General features: G+C 45.9%; 1 protein-coding gene across 2 annotated transcripts in view; it reads left to right on the top strand.

Moving 5' to 3' along the window:
* Nucleotides 1-17495, top strand: part of RPL38 (ribosomal protein L38) — a 48470-nt gene extending 30975 nt beyond the window's left edge. For both annotated transcript variants that reach the window (XM_068264225.1, XM_068264224.1), the window contains exons 3-5: nucleotides 13203-13263; nucleotides 14810-14932; nucleotides 17427-17495. In XM_068264225.1, coding sequence (XP_068120326.1) covers nucleotides 13203-13263; nucleotides 14810-14932; nucleotides 17427-17452 — 210 coding nt within the window. In that variant the 3' untranslated portion in view covers nucleotides 17453-17495. The remainder of the gene's footprint in view (nucleotides 1-13202; nucleotides 13264-14809; nucleotides 14933-17426) is intronic.
* Nucleotides 17496-19469: the final 1974 nt, after the last annotated feature.

The following is a 19469-nucleotide window of genomic DNA, read 5'->3' as shown; positions in this document are numbered from 1 at the left end:
ATTCCCGCTGGCGGACAATTACAGGGAATCGAGCGGTCATAAGGAAGCGCCGGCGGGGACGAGCGGCAATCTATCCACGCGGAAGAGCGGGCATGCGCCGGCATCGAGCCGCTGGCTCGATCCAGCGCCCAAAACGAGCCGTGTATGTATAACGTAATATATATGTGTGTGTCAATCTATATGTCACCAGGGCTGTGGAGTCAATACAAAAATCATTTGACTCAGACTGCTCAGTTTATAAAACCTCCAACTCCAGGTACCCAAAATTGCTCTGACACCACAGCCCTATCACTGACATCTTCTGCTGCTCCTTACAGAGTACATGGTCATGTCACATGCTGTCCTCAGAGCTCACAATCTAATCCTACCATAGTCCTAGTCTAAAGCCGCATCTACACGAGTAAATGCGGCCGCGATGCTCCTTATCAATCGAGCCGCTAATGCGGCTCGATTGATAAGATCCGACAGGACGGATCTCCGCACCGCCGATTCCCTGCTCGCTCCCCGCGAGGGGACAATGGCAGGGAATCGTGCTGGAGATAAGCGGGGACGAGCGGGGAATCGAATGCGGGGTCGCGGCGGGCACGCGGAAGAGGCGATCCAGCGGCTAATCGAGCCGCCGGATCGCTACAATGTAGCATGGTGTAGATGGGGCTTAAAGCCCCATACACACGCTTAACAGCAGTCTTTTATGCAGCACAACTGTTGAACAACTTTTGTTGTGAAACAAGTTGAAACAGTTCGTCTTTTGCTGTTCAAAAAGCTCTAACTGTTGGATTGACTTATCAGTCTTATCAGCTTTTTGAACGATAGCAAAAAATAAAAAAACATTTTCTTTTGCTTTTTCAATTTGACGATGTGCAGAGGCGCCAATAGGATAAAAGATAATTAAAAAGTTTAAAATATTCGGGTGGCGGCGGTGGACCAGCCACTCAAAAATGGACTTGATGCGTCAGTCAAGAAACATAAAATTTATTCACATACTCCAAATGAACAAAATCGCAACGCGTTTCACGGGCAAAAACCCCGCTTCATCAGGCATTCAATAGTAGGAGTACAACACTTGAACAGGTCCAGTATACGCTTGGCACCTCTGAGGTGCCAAGCGTATACTGGACCTGTTCAAGTGTTGTACTCCTACTATTGAATGCCTGATGAAGCGGGGTTTTTGCCCGTGAAACGCGTTGCGATTTTGTTCATTTGGAGTATGTGAATAAATTTTATGTTTCTTGACTGACGCATCAAGTCCATTTTTGAGTGGCTGGTCCACCGCCGCCACCCGAATATTTTAAACTTTTTAATTATCTTTTATCCTATTGGCGCCTCTGCACATCGTCAAATTGTGATTACCACCCTGGGTGGAAGGGTGACAAACCCTCTTCTTTCTTCAGAGAGCGACTTCTTAATCCTGAGTGGGGACAGGTCTAATCTCCCCACCTGCCTATACAGTGGTTACCTGAGAGGTAACCCATGTTTGTGAGTATAATACTTACATGTCACATTTCCTCTTTGTATCAAACATACTACACCATATTGGGCTCTCGGTTTCTCTCCTTTTTATTTTGCTTTTTCAACTTGTTTCACAATTGTGCTGCATAAAATACCACTGATGAGCTTGTGTCTGGGGCTTAATCTCCAACCATATTTGTTTATATAGCACTGACATCTTCTGTTGCTTTTTACAGCGTACATAGTCCTGTCATTGACTGTCCTCAGGGGAGCTCACACTCTCTAATCCTGCAATAGTGACATATCCATCACAGTGTAGGGCCAATTAGCTTACCTATATGCTTTTGGGACATGGGAGGAAACCAGAGTGGAGTGTGATGGGGATCTTTATTGTAGCTTTTCATGCTCTGATGTGCTTTCTCCCACCACTTATAGCAAATATTTTTTTTTTTAGGATCTGTTACCACTATACCCCTTTTTTTGTTGTTTTCCATTCATTGCTAACAGGACAGTCAGTGAACGGCTACCGTGTTATACAGTCACGCTGCAAAGCGATTCGCTGGATCCATTGCAGTAAGTGGACCACACTTCTGTGCAGTCCGCAGCCCGGACAGGCAGATGCATCTGGCCCAGGCTGCACACATCGCTGCTGCTTGGTCCCTGTATTCAGGGAAGAAGCATGGGGATCCTCATTGGGCTGCAAGTCACACATTTCAATTATCAGCAACATTGACAATTCTCATTGGTTCATGGTGAACCAATAAAAATTATTCCTGTTGCTAGGGAGAAGTGGCCTAATGCAACCTATGGAGAGCACCCTGCTTCTGCTGACCTCAGAGAGGGACCAATTAGTGATCGCTTTCAATGGCACGCGGAGCGGATGCAAAATGGATGGAGCGCATCCGCCTAGCGAGTGTACTTAGCATTTTTATTTTTTCCATCTGCACTCGTGGGAACGCAGCCCTTAGAGATGAGCTTAAACGAATACTTAAGTGGGGAAAAAGTGAACTTACCTGGGGCTTCTTTCAGCCCCTTGGACTCGTTCTGTGCACACAACGTTGTCCTGGTCCACTCTGACCAGCTGCTACAAACCCTGCAAAGCTGGTTGGTCGGCTAGAGTCGGCGGCTACTGAGAAACCCAAGCCACACACACCCTGATCGTGCTTCCGCAGCCGGGAGCTTTCTGCGCAGTAGCGATTATCACGCAGAATGCTCCTGGCCACGGTAGTGCGATCAGGGTGTGCGCGGCTTGGGGTTTCGTAGTAGCAGTCAACTCTCCGACCACCCAGCTTTTCAGGGGTCACCACTACTGGCCAGAGGGGACCAGGAGGACGTCATGGGCACAGGATGAGTCCAGAGGGGCTGGAAATATCCTCAGGTAAGCTAAAATCATATTTATTTCCCTGCTTAAAGAGACACTGAAGCGAGCCTAAATCTCGCTTCAGCTCTCATATATAGCAGGGGCATGTGTGCCCCTGCTAAAATGCTGCTATCCCGCGGCTTAACGGGGGCCCCTTCACCCCCCAACCCACCCCCCGCAAACCTTGGTCGCAGACTTGGTCGGCGTTTTCTTCTTCCTGGAGGCAAGGGCTAACGGCTGCAGCCCTGCCTCCCAGCGCGTCTATCAGACGCGCATCGCCGCCTCTCCCCCGCCCCTCTCAGTGAAGGAAGACTGGGAGAGGCGGAGATACGCGTCTGACAGACGCGCATGGGGCAGGGCTGCGGCGGTTAGCCCTGCCCCAATGCGGAAGCGCTCCCCCGCATTACGGAGGGGATTTGGGGGGACAGGGACCCCCATTAAGCCGCAGGATAGCGGCGTTTTAGCAGGGGCACACGTGCCCCTGCTATATATGAGGTCTGAAGCGAGATCTATTCTCGCTTCAGACTCTAAGTATTCCTTTAAATTGGATCTGAACCCTTGTACAGACTAGAGGGAAAACCTAGAGAAATGCACCCTGTATGTATCTAGAGAGTTGTCTAATTCCCCCTCATCTGTCACTAATCAGCCTGGCATTTCCGGACTTATAAAATTCTTCCTCTGTACCACGATGGTCTGAGCCATGCTTATGCGCTTTGAATCTTACGGGAGAAAAGCGCTCTACAAATGTTGGTTGTTGTAATCACAAGTTTTAATCTGATCTCTCCCCTGTCACGTGACTGCCTATCGCAGAGATGGCAGATAAGCCCATTTGAAATCACTGGAGTTTAACCATATATCTGCTTTCATGAATCAGGAAGTAGGAACAGTGCAGATTTTAGGATTTGTATCGGCTTAAAAAAAAAACCTTTTTTGTTTAACCTCCTTGGCGGTAACCCCGAACGTAGTTCGGGGTAAGCCGCCGGAGGGTGCCGCTCAGGCCCTGCTGGGCAGATTTGTTAATTTTTTTTTTTTTTTGCTGGACGCAGCTAGCACTTTGCTAGCTGCGCCAGCACCCTGATCGTCGCCGCCCCGCGCACGATCGCCGCTATCCGTCGCGCCGCACCCCCCCCCCCACGACCCCGTGCGCTGCCTGGCCAGTCAGTGCCAGGCAGCGCCGAGGGGTGGCCCGGGACTCCCAATGACGTCCCGACGTCAGTGTCGTCATCCCGCCCCGTCGCCATGGCGACGGAGGAAGCCCTCCAGGAAATCCCGTTCTTTGAAAGGGATTTCCTGATCGGAGATCGCCGAAGGCGATCGAAGAGGGCGGGGGGATGCCGCTGAGCAGCGGCTATCATGTAGCGAGCCCTGGGCTCGCTACATGATAAAGGAAAAAAAAAATTAAAAAAAACTGCTGCGCTCCCTCCTGGCGGATTTTTTTATACCGCCAGGAGGGTTAAGGAGAACCAGAGATGAAGCACCCTCATGTATTTTACCTTATAAATCAGTGGGAACATGACAGTAAACACCTAACCTGCTCTTTGTTTCATTGTTCTCTGTTTAATTTGCCTGTTATCACCTCTGATAAGAATCCCGACTGAGCAGTCGGTCTAGCTTTGCTACAGAATGATTATAGCTCAGACTGTGTTCTTTGGTGTCTTCAAGTCCAAGCCTGCCCCCTGCTGGCTCTGCTCAGGAATCATTATAGCTGAGTCATTATAGCAAAGCCAGACTCAATGCTTAGTCCGGGATTCTTATCACAGCTGATAACAGACACTTTTAGCAGTTAGGATGAAACAGAGAGCAGGGTAAATGTTTTCTCTAATGTTCCCACTGGTTTCTATGGTTAAATACATGAGGGTGCTTCGTCTCTGGTTCACTTTAAAGCTTCTCCTGTTGTGTATAGTTTAGAGCAGAGAGGAGTTCTGAGTTCAGTTCTGCTTCAAAGAGAAACTCCAACCAAGAATTGAACTTTATCCCAATCAGTAGCTGATACCCTTTTTTTACATGAGAAATATATTGCTTTTCACAAACGGACCATCAGGGGGCGCTGTATGACTGATTTTGTGCTGAAACCCCCTCCCACAAGAAGCTCTGGGACAGCGGTACTTTTGGCAGTTTGTTACAATGTAACAAGGCTCACAGACAGGAAATAGCTGCTTACAGCTGTCTCTAACAGCCAAAACAGCTTGCAGCAGCTACATAACCTGCCCACAGTAAAAATGTCACCATGTAATGTCAGAATGTAAATCCGGAACAGGAAAGATTTTACAATGAGCAAACACTGACTAAATCATTTATACATAATTATTGTAAAAATGAAGCACTTTTTTTATTGCATTATTTTAACTGGAGTTCCTCTTTAAAGTACACCATAACTGAGAGAGATATGATGGCTGCCATATTTATTTCTTCTTAACCACTTCAGCCCCGAGAGCAATTTTCAAATATCAGCGCTGCTCCCATTCATTCGCTAATAACTTTTTACTCCTCATCACAGCTAAATGATCTATATTGTTGTTTTTCAGGACAAATTCAGCTTTGTGTGTTAATTTTGTTCAGTAATCACCTTATTTTCTATGCATTTTAAAGGGAAACTAAGGGAAAAAATTGAAAAACCAACTATTTCTCCATTTACATCCATTATAGCTTTATATTAAACAGTACTAACTATAAGTTAAACTGACTAATTTTATTTGCTCATCCATCCTGGTCATTGGAACATTTAGATTATGTTCCTAGTACAATGTATGGTGACAATATTGTATTTGGAAATAAAGGCCTTTTTTTTTTTTTTTTTTTTTTCCTCATTGTACACTATCGATTACGAGGCCTTATTTTGGAAAATAATAGTAATATACCCTCATGGCATACATATTTAACCTCCTAGCGTGTTCTGGACAAGCTGAGCTCGTCCAGAGACGCCGGAGGTCACCGCTCAGGCCCCGCTGGGCCGTTTTGAATATATTTTTTTTTTTTCAAACACGCAGCTAGCACTTTGCTAGCTGCGTGTTTGCTGTGATCGCCGCTGATCCAACGCGAAAGAGGGCCCTCCCCCGCAGACCCCGTGCGCAACCTGGCCAATCATTGCCAGGCAGCGCTGAGGGGTGGATCAGGACTCCCTATGATGTCACGTCGATGTCATTCCGTTCGTCGCCATGGCAAGGGGGAAAGCCCTGAAGGAAATGCCGTTCAGAACGGGATTTCCTGATGGGCATAGGTGGCGGCGGCAATCGGAAGGGTGGGTGGGAATTGGAAGGTAGGGGGTATCATGCAGCTAGCGCTAGGCTAGCTACATGATTTAAATAAAATTTAGGTTTAAAAAAACCATGTGCGACTGCGCATAATCAAAACGCCAGGGAGGTTAAAAAGCCAGGTTCCTAAGGTAATGTTTCTTTCATATTCTGTCACTTTGTTTTCATTTTACAAGTCTCTTATTTTGGTACAGAATGTGCGAAATGTTTGTTTTGATTCAGTTTGACTAAAAAACTACAGGAGACATGCGCCTCAACCCTAAAACTCTTTACACTCTGTTCATGGTTAAAATGATACCTCATATGTCTTGTAGTGCTACTAAAACTTTCCCAAGTTAAAACATATTTCTGAAAATGACTTTGAGTTTGTCCCTACCTATTTTTCATGTCACGTGGTTCACAGCTTTTAGACACATCAAAATGTATTCTACAACTCCTCACGGTTAAAATTATACCACATGTGCCTCATTTAGTAACAAACTGGTAGTGCACTGTCCTCAACAACACTGGACAAATATATTCGTCCAGTTAGGCTTAAAGGACTTCCGAGGCCGAAATTAATAAAATCACACTATACCCTTTTTTTTTTTTTTTTGCAGAATCCACGGAGGACGTCCTGCCCGCCCTCCGCTCCGTTCCGTCATCAATGCAGGTCTTTTCGTTCCCCCAGGGCTCGGCCAGACCTCACCGAACGGGTCGCATCGATGCCACCTCTAACATGGCCGCCGCCTTGCTCCGCGGCTGCACAGTACGCTTTGTCGCTGACGTACGCTTGGGGAGCATGCCGGGACCTAGTACGCGGCGGGAGGCGGGCAATAGGCTGCACAGTCGCGCTAGCGACAAAGCGTACTGCGCAGCCGTGGAGCAAAGCGGCGGCCATGTTAGAGGTGGCATCGATGTGACCCGTTCGGTGAGGTCGGGCCGAGCCCTAGGGGAACGAAAAGACCTGCATTGATGGCGGAATGGGGCGGAGGACGGGCAGGACGTCCTCCGTGGATTCTGCAAAAAAAAGGTATAGTGTGATTTTATTAATTTTGGCCTCGGAAGTCCTTTAAAGGGAACCAGAGAGGAAGGACAGTAAAAAAATAAAAATTTTATACATACCTGGGGCTTCCTCCAGCCCCATAAGCCCGAATCGCTCCCACGCCACAATCATCCGCTTCCTCTATCGCCGGTACCGGGTCCCGTCACTTCCGGCGGACGCGACCAATTGTCCGCATACACATTGGCTCCTTCCATACCCTTACGCATGCGGCTGCGTAGTAAGGCGCCACACGCGGAAGGATAAGGAGAGGGCACCAGTGATGTGGAAAATTGGCCACATGCTTCCGCCGACTGGCCGAAAGTACGGGACCCGGTACCGGTGAATACAGGCAGCGGAGGACGGCGGCTTGGGAGCGATCCAGGCCATAAGCCATAAGGGCTGGAGGAAGCCCCAGGTATGTGTAAAATCTTTTACTTTCTGCAGCTCTGGTTCTCGAAGTGGTTCAAGCGGATCCGAGATGAAAAACTAACTAGTAACTTGTCTCTATAGAGTGATGGGAAAAACTATTTGCCCCCTTCCTGATTTCTTATTCTTTTGCATGTTTGTCACACTTAAATGTTTCTGCTCATCAAAAACCGTTAACTATTAGTCAAAGATAACATAATTGAACACAAAATGCAGTTTTAAATGATGGTTTTTATTATTTAGTGAGAAAAAAAAAACTCAAAACCTACATGGCCCTGTGTGAAAAAGAAATTGCCCCCTGAACCTATTAACTGGTTGGGCCACTCTTAGCAGCAATAACTCCAATCAAGCGTTTGCGATAACTTGCAACGAGTCTCTTACAGCGCTCTGGAGGAATTTTGGCCCACTCATCTTTGCAGAATTGTTGTAATTCAGCTTTATTTGAGGGTTTTCTAGCATGAACCGCATTTTTAAGGTCATGCCACATCATCTCAATAGGATTCAGGTCAGGACTTTGACTAGGCCACTCCAAAGTCTTCATTTTGTTTTTCTTCAGCCATTCAGAGGTGGATTTGCTGGTGTGTTTTGGGTCATTGTCCTGCTGCAGCACCCAAGATCACTTCAGCTTGAGTTGCTGAACAGATGGCCGGACATTCTCCTTCAGGATTTTTTGGTAGACAGTAGAATTCATGGTTCCATCTATCACAGCAAGCCTTCCAGGTCCTGAAGCAGCAAAACAACCCCAGACCATCACACTACCACCACCATATTTTACTGTTGGTATGATGTTCTTTTGCTGAAATGCTGTTACTTCTACGCCAGATGTAACGGGACACGCACCCTCCAAAAAGTTCAACTTTTGTCTCGTCAGTCCACAAGGTATTTTCCCAAAAGTCTTGGCAATCATTGAGATGTTTTTTAGCAAAATTGAGACGAGCCTTAATGTTCGTTTTGCTTAAAAGTGGATTGCGCCTTGGATATCTGCCATGCAGGCTGTTTTTGCCCAGTCTCTTTCTTATGGTGGAGTCGTGAACACTGACCTTAATTGAGGCAAGTGAGGCCTGCAGTTCTTTAGATGTTGTCCTGGGGTCTTTTGTGGCCTCTCGGATGAGTTTTTTCTGCGCTCTTGGGGTAATTTAGGTCGGCCGGCCACTCCTGGGAAGGTTTATCACTGTTCCATGTTTTTGCCGTTTGTGGATAATGGCTCTCACTGTGGTTCGCTGGAGTCCCAAAGCTTTAGAAATGGCTTTATAACCTTTACCAGACTGATAGATTTCAATTACAGTACTTTATTCTCATTTGTTCCTGAATTTCTTTGGATCTTGGCATGATGTCTAGCTTTTGAGGTTCTTTTGGTCTACTTCTGTGTCAGCTCCTATTTAAAGAGACTCTGAAGCGAGAATAAGTCTCGCTTCAGAGCTTATATTCAGCAGGGGCATGTGTGCCCCTGCTAAACCGCCGCTATCACGCAGCTAAATGGGGGGCCTTTACCTCCCAAATCCCCTCGAGGAGTCCCGGGGATCTCTTCCTGATTGAGGCAGGGCTAACTGCTGCAGCCCTGCCTCACGCGCGTCTGTCAGCGCGTATCTCCACCTCTCCCCCCGCCCCTCTGTCTTCCTTCACTGAGAGGGGCAGGGGAGAGGCGGCGATGCGCCGCTGATAGGCGGCGCTGAGAGGCAGGGCTGCAGCCGTTAGCCCTGCCTCAACAGCAGCAAAATCTACGACCAAGTTGGTCGTAGATTTTGCAGGGGGGGGGGGTTGGGGGGTAAGGGACCCCCCGTTTAGCCGCGGTATAGCGGCGTTTTAGAACGGGCACACATGCCCCTGCTGAATATAAGCACTGAAGCGAGATCTCGCTTCAGTGTCTCTAAGTGATTTCTTGATTGAAACAGGTGTGGCAGTAATCAGGCCTGGGGGTGACTACAGAAATTGAACTCAGGTGTGATAAACCACAGTTAAGTTATTTTTTAACAAGGGGGGGGGGGACAATCACTTTTTCACACAGGGCCATGTAGATTTGGAGTTTTTTTTTTTTCTCACTAAATAATAAAAACCATCGTTTAAAATTGCATTTTGTGTTCAATTACGTTATCTTTGACTAATAGTTAACGGATTTTGATGAGCAGAAACATTTAAAATGAACCAGAGACGAAGCACCCTCATGTATTTTACCATAGAAATCAGTTGGAACATTAGAGAAAACATTTATCCTGCTCTGTTTCATCCTCACTGCTAAAAGTGTCGGTTATCTAGCTGAGATAAGAATCCCGGACTGAGCATTGAGTCTGGCTTTGCTATAATGACTCAGCTATGATTCCTGAGCAGAGCCAGCAGGGGGCAGGCTTGGACTTGAAAAGACACCAAAGAACACAGTCTCAGCTATAATCATTCTGTAGCAAAGCCAGACCGACTGCTCAGTCTGGATTCTTATCAGAGGTGATAACAGGCAAATTAAACAGAGAACAATGAAACAAAGAGCAGATTAGGTGTTTACTGTCATGTTCCCACTGATTTATAAGGTCAAATACATGAGGGTGCTTCATCTCTGGTTCTCTTTAAAGAGAGTCTGAAGCGAGAATAAATCTCGCTTCAGCTCTCATATATATATATAGCAGGGGCATGCGTGCCCCTGCTAAAACGCCGCTATCCCGCGGCTTAACGGGGGTCCCTTCACCCCCAGATCCCCTCCGTAATGCGGGGAAGCGCTTCTGCATTGGGGCAGGGCTAACCGCCGCAGCCCTGCCCCATGCGCGTCTGTCAGACGCGAACCTCCGCCTCTCCCCCGCCCCTCTGTCTTCCTTCACTGAGAGGGGCGGGGAAGAGGCGGCGATGCGCGTCTGATAGACGCGCTGAGAGGCAGGGCTGCAGCCGTTTGCCCTGCCTCTGGGAGGAACAAAATCTACGACCAAGTTGGTCGTAGATTTTGGGGGGGGGTGGGTTGGGGGGTCAGGGACCCCCGTTTAGCCGCGGGATAGCAGCGTTTTAGCAGGGGCACAGATTTAGTCTCGCTTCAGTGTCTCTTTAAGTGTGACAAACATGCAAAAGAATAAGAAATCAGGAAGGGGTCAAATAGTTTTTCACATCACTGTAGCTTATCTAAAGTTTAGATAAGACGCAGCATATCTAGCTGCAAACAGCTTCAAAAGCTTATGATTAATTATTGCTGTGATACAATGAGGGCAGCCATGTTCTGTTTGTCACAGGCTGAGGCCTGGAGATGCTATCAGCTTGCCTGTGTGTAAATTCAGCCCCCTCTACTCCCCCCCCCCCCCCCCCCTGAAATTATTGGCTAGTAACCTCCTCCTGCCCAGATTGAGCCCCCATAAGCCCTTGCTACAGTGTCAAGGCACTGTGAAAAGCTGTGGGCGTGGCTTGTTTAGTTTATAGGGAATTAGAGTTTTTAAAACAAACCAAAAAAAAGGATTTGGCTTGAGGAATGCCCTATAAACCATATGTAAGGAACACAATTGTGCAAGGAGTAAAAGTTTATCTCGGATCCACTTTAACCTCACTGGCGTTAGGATTATTTCCAGACTTGGGGTCTAAAAGCCGTGACATTTTTCACAAGCTTTTTAGACCCTAAAAATAAGTGGTAAAAAAAATACCACAGACAGATCTACAGCAGCTCCTGAATATCTCACTCAGGCTCGGGATTACCGCTCTGGGCTGCGTATTTCCGTCCTGAGTCTGACTTGGGATTACTGCTAAGGAGGTTTAACAATACCAGTTGCCTGGCAGTCCTTCTGATTTCTATGGCTGCGTAGTGTCTGACTCATACACCTGAAACAAGCATGCAGCTAATTCAGTCAGAGCATCTGCTCTGCATGTTTGTTCAGGGGTGCTAAGGGCAGCACGGTGGTGTAGTGGTTAGCGCTCTCACCTTGCAGCGCTGGGTCCCCGGTTCGAATCCCAGCCAGGTCAACATCTACAAGGAGTTTGTATGTTCTCCCCATGTCTGTGTGGGTTTCCTCCGGGTACTCTGGTTTCCTCCCAAATCCGAAAAAACATACAGATAAGTAAATTGGTTCTAGACTATGATAAATACATATGGCTATGGTAGGGACTAGATGGTGAGCCCCTCTGAGGGACATTCAGTGACGACTATATACTCTGTACAGCGCTGGGTAAGATGTCAGCGCTATACAAATAAAGTAAATAAAAGTATAAATAAATACTGATTGTCTAGCGCTTCTAAGATTAGATCACACTGCTTCACTTTAATGGTTCAGGTTATTGGAGCCGCTCACTCAGTGGGGTGTAGCAAGCAGAGGATCTAAAAAAAGATGAATGGAGTATTCCATAGTGTAAAACCAATAAAAAGTTTAATGTTCGCAAGTGCAAGAATTACTTACAAGATTGCAGTTAAAATGTCGCATGTAAACAGCAGATTGACACGTCCTCCTTCCAGTAGTGTGGGCACCGCCAGGCTGTGGCCAGCAGCAAAGCGTCCATTCTCGGGGAAAGTCCTCTCACTAGTGGGAGGCATGTCCTCGCTCGTCTCTTGCCTCTAGCGTGATGACGCGTTTCGGCATCCCTGCCTTCATCAGATCACAAGAGAGGTGGGCACAGAGGCAAGAGGTGGCACAGAGGGACACAGTGGTAGCCGCCTGCAATTTGCACTAAGCGGATGCAGGTGATAGAACACCTGCGGGGCTTAGTCCAGGGGCATGGCGCTCCAGGCAATGGCCTGTAATGCCTATGCCTAAAAACTCCCCTGAGTGGTGTGGAGGGTAGAGAGTCAGAAGTCTTATAGGCAGGAGTGAGACAAGGTGACAGTATTCCTAAATCATTGCAGTACATTTAAAAAAACACCTATTACTGAAATTGATGTCAGCTGAAATGGAGCATTGCTCAGTGCAAATCAGGTTATGATTAATTACCTGACAGTTTCATTAATCAAGCTGTAAAGGACTCTCTCATTTGACTAATGATTGTAATTAACTTGTTTAAAAGTTCTTCCTCAGCCCATGCTAATTCTGGGTCATGTAAGGTGCAATTTAGCTTACATTTTTTGTTACCCTAAGTGGAGTGTCAGCTCCCCTAGGATGAAGCGCTCGGTGACTAATTGGGCGCCAGCAATAACTGGAAGCCAAATTGCATCTTTCCCCCACTGATCGCTGCCTCTCCCGGACCCTCTCAGTGAAAGAAGACTCAGTGGGGCAGCTAGAGGCGGTGATTGAATGGCCTGGAGGCAGACCTACAACCCAAAGCTCTGCCTTCTCCAGGAAGTAACAGAGGATTCTGCCCGGGGGATTTTGGGGATAAAGACCTCTTTCACGGAGGCGGTGATTGAATGGACTGGAGGCAGAGCTACAGTGCACAGCTCTGCCTCTCCTGGGCAGCAAAATCTGAGACTTTGAAAGTCGTAGGATTTTGCTCCGGGATTTGGGGGGATAAAGACTTTGGACGGCCGTGGGGATGCAGCAAATCATCTTGGCTGATACTCCTCAAGAGGATTCTGACAAAGGTGTTTTTGCTCGCTTCAGTTTTATAAACCAGATAACTGGCAATCTAAACTATGATGCAGAGTTTGGGGTTTTATTTCAGTGTATATAACAGTATTAGCTGGTGAGATGGGGCGCTTATTTTTTTTTTTTTTTCTATTGAACTAGCACTGCTGCCTGGTCTTTTTGTATGTATGTATATGTAGGTTTATTCGTTTGAAAGTCATCATGTTGCTTTCTCTTTTTAGCCTCGCAAAATTGAAGAGATCAAAGACTTCCTGCTCACAGCCAGGAGGAAGGATGCCAAATGTAAGTAGCAGAAGTAGCCTATAGATGGTTCTTGCATACAAAATAGCGGTGCTTATCCTACATAGATACATGGATGGTTCAGAGCAGTCTCTTCAGATGCTCTATTAACCATTTCAGCCGCCTGGACGTGGCGCGTGCCCCTGTGCCGTCCCCCAGTAGCCCTGGGATCAGTGAACGGGAACATGGTTCTTGATCACCGATCCGTGTCCCCAGCAGAAAAACCGAAGCGCTCTTACTAGAGGCTTCAGTCTTTCTGCAAATAAAATTTTCCACGTCCCCCTTGTGCTTCCGGTTAGTGAGAAGCACAAGGAGAAAAAAACTCCAAGGTGGCCAAATAGTAAAAGTACATCTACATATGTTTTACATTACAATTTACACATATAACAGTAAACATTAACTGTTTATTTCCCACACCAAAATACTACTCAAATAAAATTTTTAATGGAAAAGAAAAATTACAATAAAAAGTTACCTAAGGGTCTGAACGTTTTAAATATGCATTTGAAGGGGGTATACTATGAACCTTTTTTAAATTATAAGCTTGTAAATAGTGATGGACGCAAAAAAACGGAAAAAAATGCACCTTTATTTCCAAATAAAATATTGGCGCCATACATTGTGATGGGGACAAAATTTAAATGGTGTCATAACCGAAACAAACGGGCAAATAAAATACATAGGTTTTAATTATGGTAGCGTGGATTATTTTAAAGCTATAATGGCTGAAAACTGAGAAATGAATTGTTTCCATTTTTTTTTCCTTATTAATCCTGTTAAAATACATTTTATAAAAAAATTATTCTTAGCAAAATGTACCACCCAAAGAAAGCCTAATTAGTGGCGGAAAAAACGAGCTATAGATCAATAAATTGTGATAAGTAGTGATAAAGTTATTAGCAAATGAATGGGAGGTGAAAATTGCTCTGATGCATAAGGTGAAAAATCTCTGCAGGCTGAAATGGTTAAGAACGCTTCCATTGACTTACATTAAAATCAAAGCAAAATAGTCGCGATTTTTTTAAAAAGTCTCCTTTCTGCCACGGTTTTACTGCAATTTAAGTTAATGGAAGGGTTTGAAAAAAAAACAACCTGCAAAATGCTTTTTGGTGTAACAGGGCCCTTTGACTTTGGAAGTGATGATTTATTATGCAAGTCTGTGATATATATTTACTGTACTCTGTAAAGAACTGTGAAAAAATGCAGGTTTTTTTCTTTAATGTGTATGGCCCACTCTCCAGTGTGCTGTTTGCATTGCAATGCATGTGGCCTTGCATCCTATATAAAATGAGTGGCATTCGTGTTGTCCTCCAATGCACTGCCAATCTCATTCATTTACAATGAATAGGATCTCTCTGCATTTGCGCAAATAGCATACGACCATTCATTGTTACCAAGCCGAATCTCTGCGCATGGTTTCAAACCTCAGAGGTTGTGAGTTGCTGAAAACTTGATGAGCAGTACACAAGTGGGGAAACGGCCTGATCATTCTTAAGGTGTGTGGCTTTATAGGGGTTTTTAAATGTATTTAATGTCTTCTTTCCTGTAGCTGTTAAGATTAAGAAGAACAAGGATAATGTGAAGTTCAAGGTGCGCTGCAGCAAGTACCTGTACACTCTCGTCATCACAGACAAGGAAAAGGCAGAAAAACTGAAACAGTCCCTCCCTCCTGGTGAGTTCCTGCTTAGCTTCTTATTGTTTATTAACCTTGGCAAGAGCTTAAAGTGAACCAGAGATTAAGCGCCCTCGTGTATTTTACCATATATATCAGTGGGAACATGACAGTAAACTCCTACCCTGCTCTCTGTTTCATCCTTCACTGCTCAACCTGCTTATTATCAGCCCTGATCAAATCCCCCACTGAGCATTCAGTCTGGCTTTGCTCAGGAATAATTATAGCTGAGTCTGTCTTCTCCCATGTCTATTCAAGCCCAAGCCTGCCCCCTTGCTGGCTGTGCTCAGGAATCATTATAGCTAAGTCATCATAGCAGAGCCACAAGGTGGCAGGCTTGGGCTTGAGAAGACAGACTCAGTTATGATTCCTGAGCAAAGCCAGACTGAATGCTCAGTGGGGGATTTTATCAGGGCTGATAACAAGCAGACTGAGCAGTGAAGGATGAAACTGAGAGCAGGGTAGGTGTTTTCTCTAATGTTCCCACTGATATATATGGTAAAATACACAAGGGTGCTTCGTCTCTGGTTCCCTTTAAGACTACGTTTCCACTAGCCGGCGCACACTGTTGCGAGACGTGCGGTGGCACTTCCTGGTCTGTGGGTACGCAGATGAGTCCCAGATGGGATTCGCCGAGTCCTGCACGGCAACTGATGGCAGAGTCGGGCGAATCGGCCGGCGGCTCCATTATTTCCTATGGCAGTTTCCACGTGTGGTTTGCCTGCGGGGTAACTGTGAATTTGGCCCGGTTTCCGCACTAGTGGGAACCTTATGCTAGCTACACACGTTGAAATTTACTGCCATATGGATTACTTCCAACTTGTCCAATCTGATTTTTTTTTTTTTTTCTCCCTTCATAGAAGTGAACAGAAAATTGATTGGAAATCAGATCGGACATATTGGAAATAATCGATCTGACAGTAAATCTGTCAGAAAATTGCATCATTTATACCTAGCATAAATCGAGAGGGATATAGCAGCAGCCATATTTCCTTTTAAAGTGGACCTGAACTCTTGCACAGGACACAAGGAAAACATAACAGAAATACACCCTGTATGTATTTAGAGAGTTTAGCCTGTCTAATTCCCCCTCATTTGTGTCTAATCACTAGTTGTAATTTGATCCTCTCCTGGGACTTTAAGTGATGGGCATTTTGTACCAGTTAATGCATTTGACCATTTTAAAAACAGCCTCTAGGTTTGTTGCTGCACGCATGCGCCTCTGACCACCGCACTCGGTCGGCCCGCCTCTTGGCCCCTGCATCCTGTCCCAGTGGCTGTGTCAGTGTAGGACATGTGCAGGGACACTTGTTCTTTAAATTCACCAGCAAGCAAGACATGATCCTACCTAAAAGTGCACCAGGCATTAAGAAACATAAGTTTTATGCATACCTGAGGCTTCCTCCAGCCCCCCTCCACACTGATCGCTCCCATGCTGTCTTTCTTCGCCTCCTCCTTCTTGTAGAAGCCCTGCAAGTTTGGCAAGTCTATCCTATGCAAGAATTCAGCTACACTTTGACTTTGTCACCACTGTCTACTCCTAATAGCATTTGCATCACTGATAGTTTTGCAATGGAATCTTGTCCGTAAAAACCTTGCTTGCGGAGTTCCCATCATACTGTGTAGGTCAGGGGTCTCAAACTCGCAGGCCATTTGCGGCCCTCGATACAATATTTTGTGGCCCTCGCCGGCAAAAGCTTCCTTATAGTTCGTTTCAGTGCTCCCAAGTAATCCGCCGCATCCCCACCGCCAAATGAGGGCTGCAGAGCCCCCAAATTGCCCGGGGGGCAATCCGCCGGCATTTCCTCGAAGTGGCAGAGCTTTCAGCTGCAGCTCTGCCCCTCCTGACGTCAATCGCTGCACGGATCGCCGCCTCTCCCCGCCCCTCTTTGTGAAGGAAGAGTGAGAGGGGCGGGCAGAGGCGGCGATGCGCAGCGATTGTGAAATTCCTTATGCGGCCCAGCCTCATCCTGACTTTGCCTCCTGCGGCCCCCAGGTAAATTGAGTTTGAGACCCCTGGTCTAGGTGCTGATGGGGTTTGTGAGAATGGTATTTAGCTCGGCTGGCACTTTTGCAGCTGTAGACTTAACAAATGCTTGCAACTTGTGGATGGGGTTATATAGGTAGTTGCATTATGCTAGATACACACTGAGATTTTCTGGCAGATTTACTGTCGGATCGATTTGCAACATGTCCGATTTGATTTCTGACAGTTTTCCGTTCACTGTAATAGGATATATCAGAAATCAGATTGAACATGTTGAAAATAATTGATCTGCCAGTAAATCTGCCAGAAAATCTGTGTGTACCCAGCATTACACAACAAAGATGGCGCTGCCTACAATCTCCACTCCAGCAAATGTAAATTCTGGCAAGTATTTTGCTAGGTTTTTGACTGTCCCCTGTGCAGTGGGAAATATAATTGTATAAAATGTAACACAGATGTTTTTGTAGAATGATTTTTCTGATGGGTTTTTTGCTTTTTCTTTTCCAGGTCTGTCAGTGAAAGAACTGAAGTAAAAAAAATTTTGGCCTCTTGTTCAATAAAACTGTTAAAAACCAACTACGTTTCCTGTCGTATGTGAAAGTCCCTATAGAGGTTAGCGGTCTTGGCAGCTAGGGTCATTGGCTTCTGTAACACACCATTAGGCTTGCTCATCACGGATTAATCACGAGTAACTACGGTGGTTACTCGTGATTCAAATTGGCTCTAATTGCTGCAGCTGTGCAGGTAGATGCGGCGGGGTTAATTACCCAGAACACTGCTCTTTGCCCAGCGTTTCAACAAGCTCAAGCATCCTAATGGACACGTTGCAAGCCTGGCTATGGAGCACTTCCTCCTTCAAGGACAATGCAGTGTGGTAAACTACAAAGCATGGACCCAGGAGAGGAGGCAGATCAGCATGGGTTGTGTGAATATACAAAGCTAGTGCTAATTGCACAATTGTCCTGGCATGTGCAGGGTTGCATGCATATCATGACTGGAGAAGGTTAAAGCCTCATACGCATGCTCAACAAGTCTTTTCAATGCACCATTATCAAACACCTTGAAGAAGTTGGTCGCCTCTTATCAGTGATATGACAAAAGTTATCCAACGACTGAGAAGACGCAGCTCAAGTCAATCCAACTGTTGGATTGACTTGAGCTGCGTCTTATCAGTCGTTGGTTGCCTCTTATCAGTGATCTTTTACTTGACAAAAGTTGTCCAACTTCTTCAAGGTGTTTGATAATTATGCATTTAATAGACTTAAGTGTGTGAGGCTTAAGGCTGATCCGAGATGAAAAACTAACAAGTAACTTGTCTATATATTTTATCTAAAGTTTAGATAGTTTACACAGCAAATAGAGCTGCAAACAGCTTAAAAAGTTCGATTTATAGCTGTGATACTATGAGGGCAGCCATGTTCTGTTCGTCACCCTACACGGAGGCAAGTTGATGGCATATCCATCTCTTAGCCTGTGGAAAATTTCACTCCTCCTCTCTGCCTCTGAAATCTCTGGCTAGTAACTCCTCCTCCTGCCCAGACTGAGCTCCCATAAGCCCTTGCTACCTGAGCCAAGTGCCAAGGCTCTCTGAAAAGCTGTGGGCGAGGCTTGTTTAGTTTATAGGGAATAAGAGTATTAAAACAAAAAGTATTAGGCTTGAGGAATGCCCTATAAACTATATATGAAAGGAACACAATTATGCAATGAGTAAAAGTTTCTCGGATCCACTTTAAGGCCTCATTTCCACAAGCAGTTGATAAGCAGTGAAATGCCTCTCAAATTCTTATGGCCCATTCACTTGAGCGTTTTGCCGGCGATTTCGGCAAAACGCTCAAGCACTGGCGGTTTTTAAAGCGCTAGGGTAATAAGTCTATGGGCCCGTTCTCATTTGAGCTATTTGTGCAAATCGCCCAGAAACGCAAACGCGTAGCCTGCACCATTTTCAGGTGATTTCCCAGCGATTGCGTTTCAGTGCTATAGAAGCTCAAAATGCGATCGCAAAAAAAATTGACAGGTGTGAATGGTTTTTTTTTGGGGGGGGGGGGGGGGGGGCCTTAATCGCCAAAAACACCAGAGCAAAATCGCTAGTGTCTTGCGATCAGCAAGTGTGACTGGGCCCTTAGGGCCTTTTTCCACTACCCTGGGATTTGCATTTTGATTCTAATCGCAAGGTACATTAAACTAATGGAAGCTGCAGCAGCAATTTCCATTAGTGTGATCCGATTGTGATGCGATTTTGGTCCAAGGGCAATCGTCTTGCTGTGTTTTGGATGCGATTAAGCTCTACTGAGTATAGTAGATCAATCGCATGGTGGGAATTGAAACGTGATGGCAATTGCATTTCATAGTGGAAAAGAGCCCTTAAAGGGAACCAGAGACGAAGCACCCTTGTGTATTTTACCATCTATTTCAGTAAGAACATTAGAGAAAACACTTACCATGCTCTCTGTTTCATCCTCACTACTAAAAGTGTCTGTTATCAGCTGTGATAAGAATCTCGGACTGAGCATTCAGTCTGGCTTTGCAGGGAATAATTATAGCGGAGTCATT

This window comes from Hyperolius riggenbachi, chromosome 12, assembly GCF_040937935.1.
Source record: "Hyperolius riggenbachi isolate aHypRig1 chromosome 12, aHypRig1.pri, whole genome shotgun sequence".
In the NCBI taxonomy this organism is placed as follows: domain Eukaryota; kingdom Metazoa; phylum Chordata; class Amphibia; order Anura; family Hyperoliidae; genus Hyperolius; species Hyperolius riggenbachi.
This window is presented reverse-complemented; position numbering and strand designations above follow the sequence as displayed.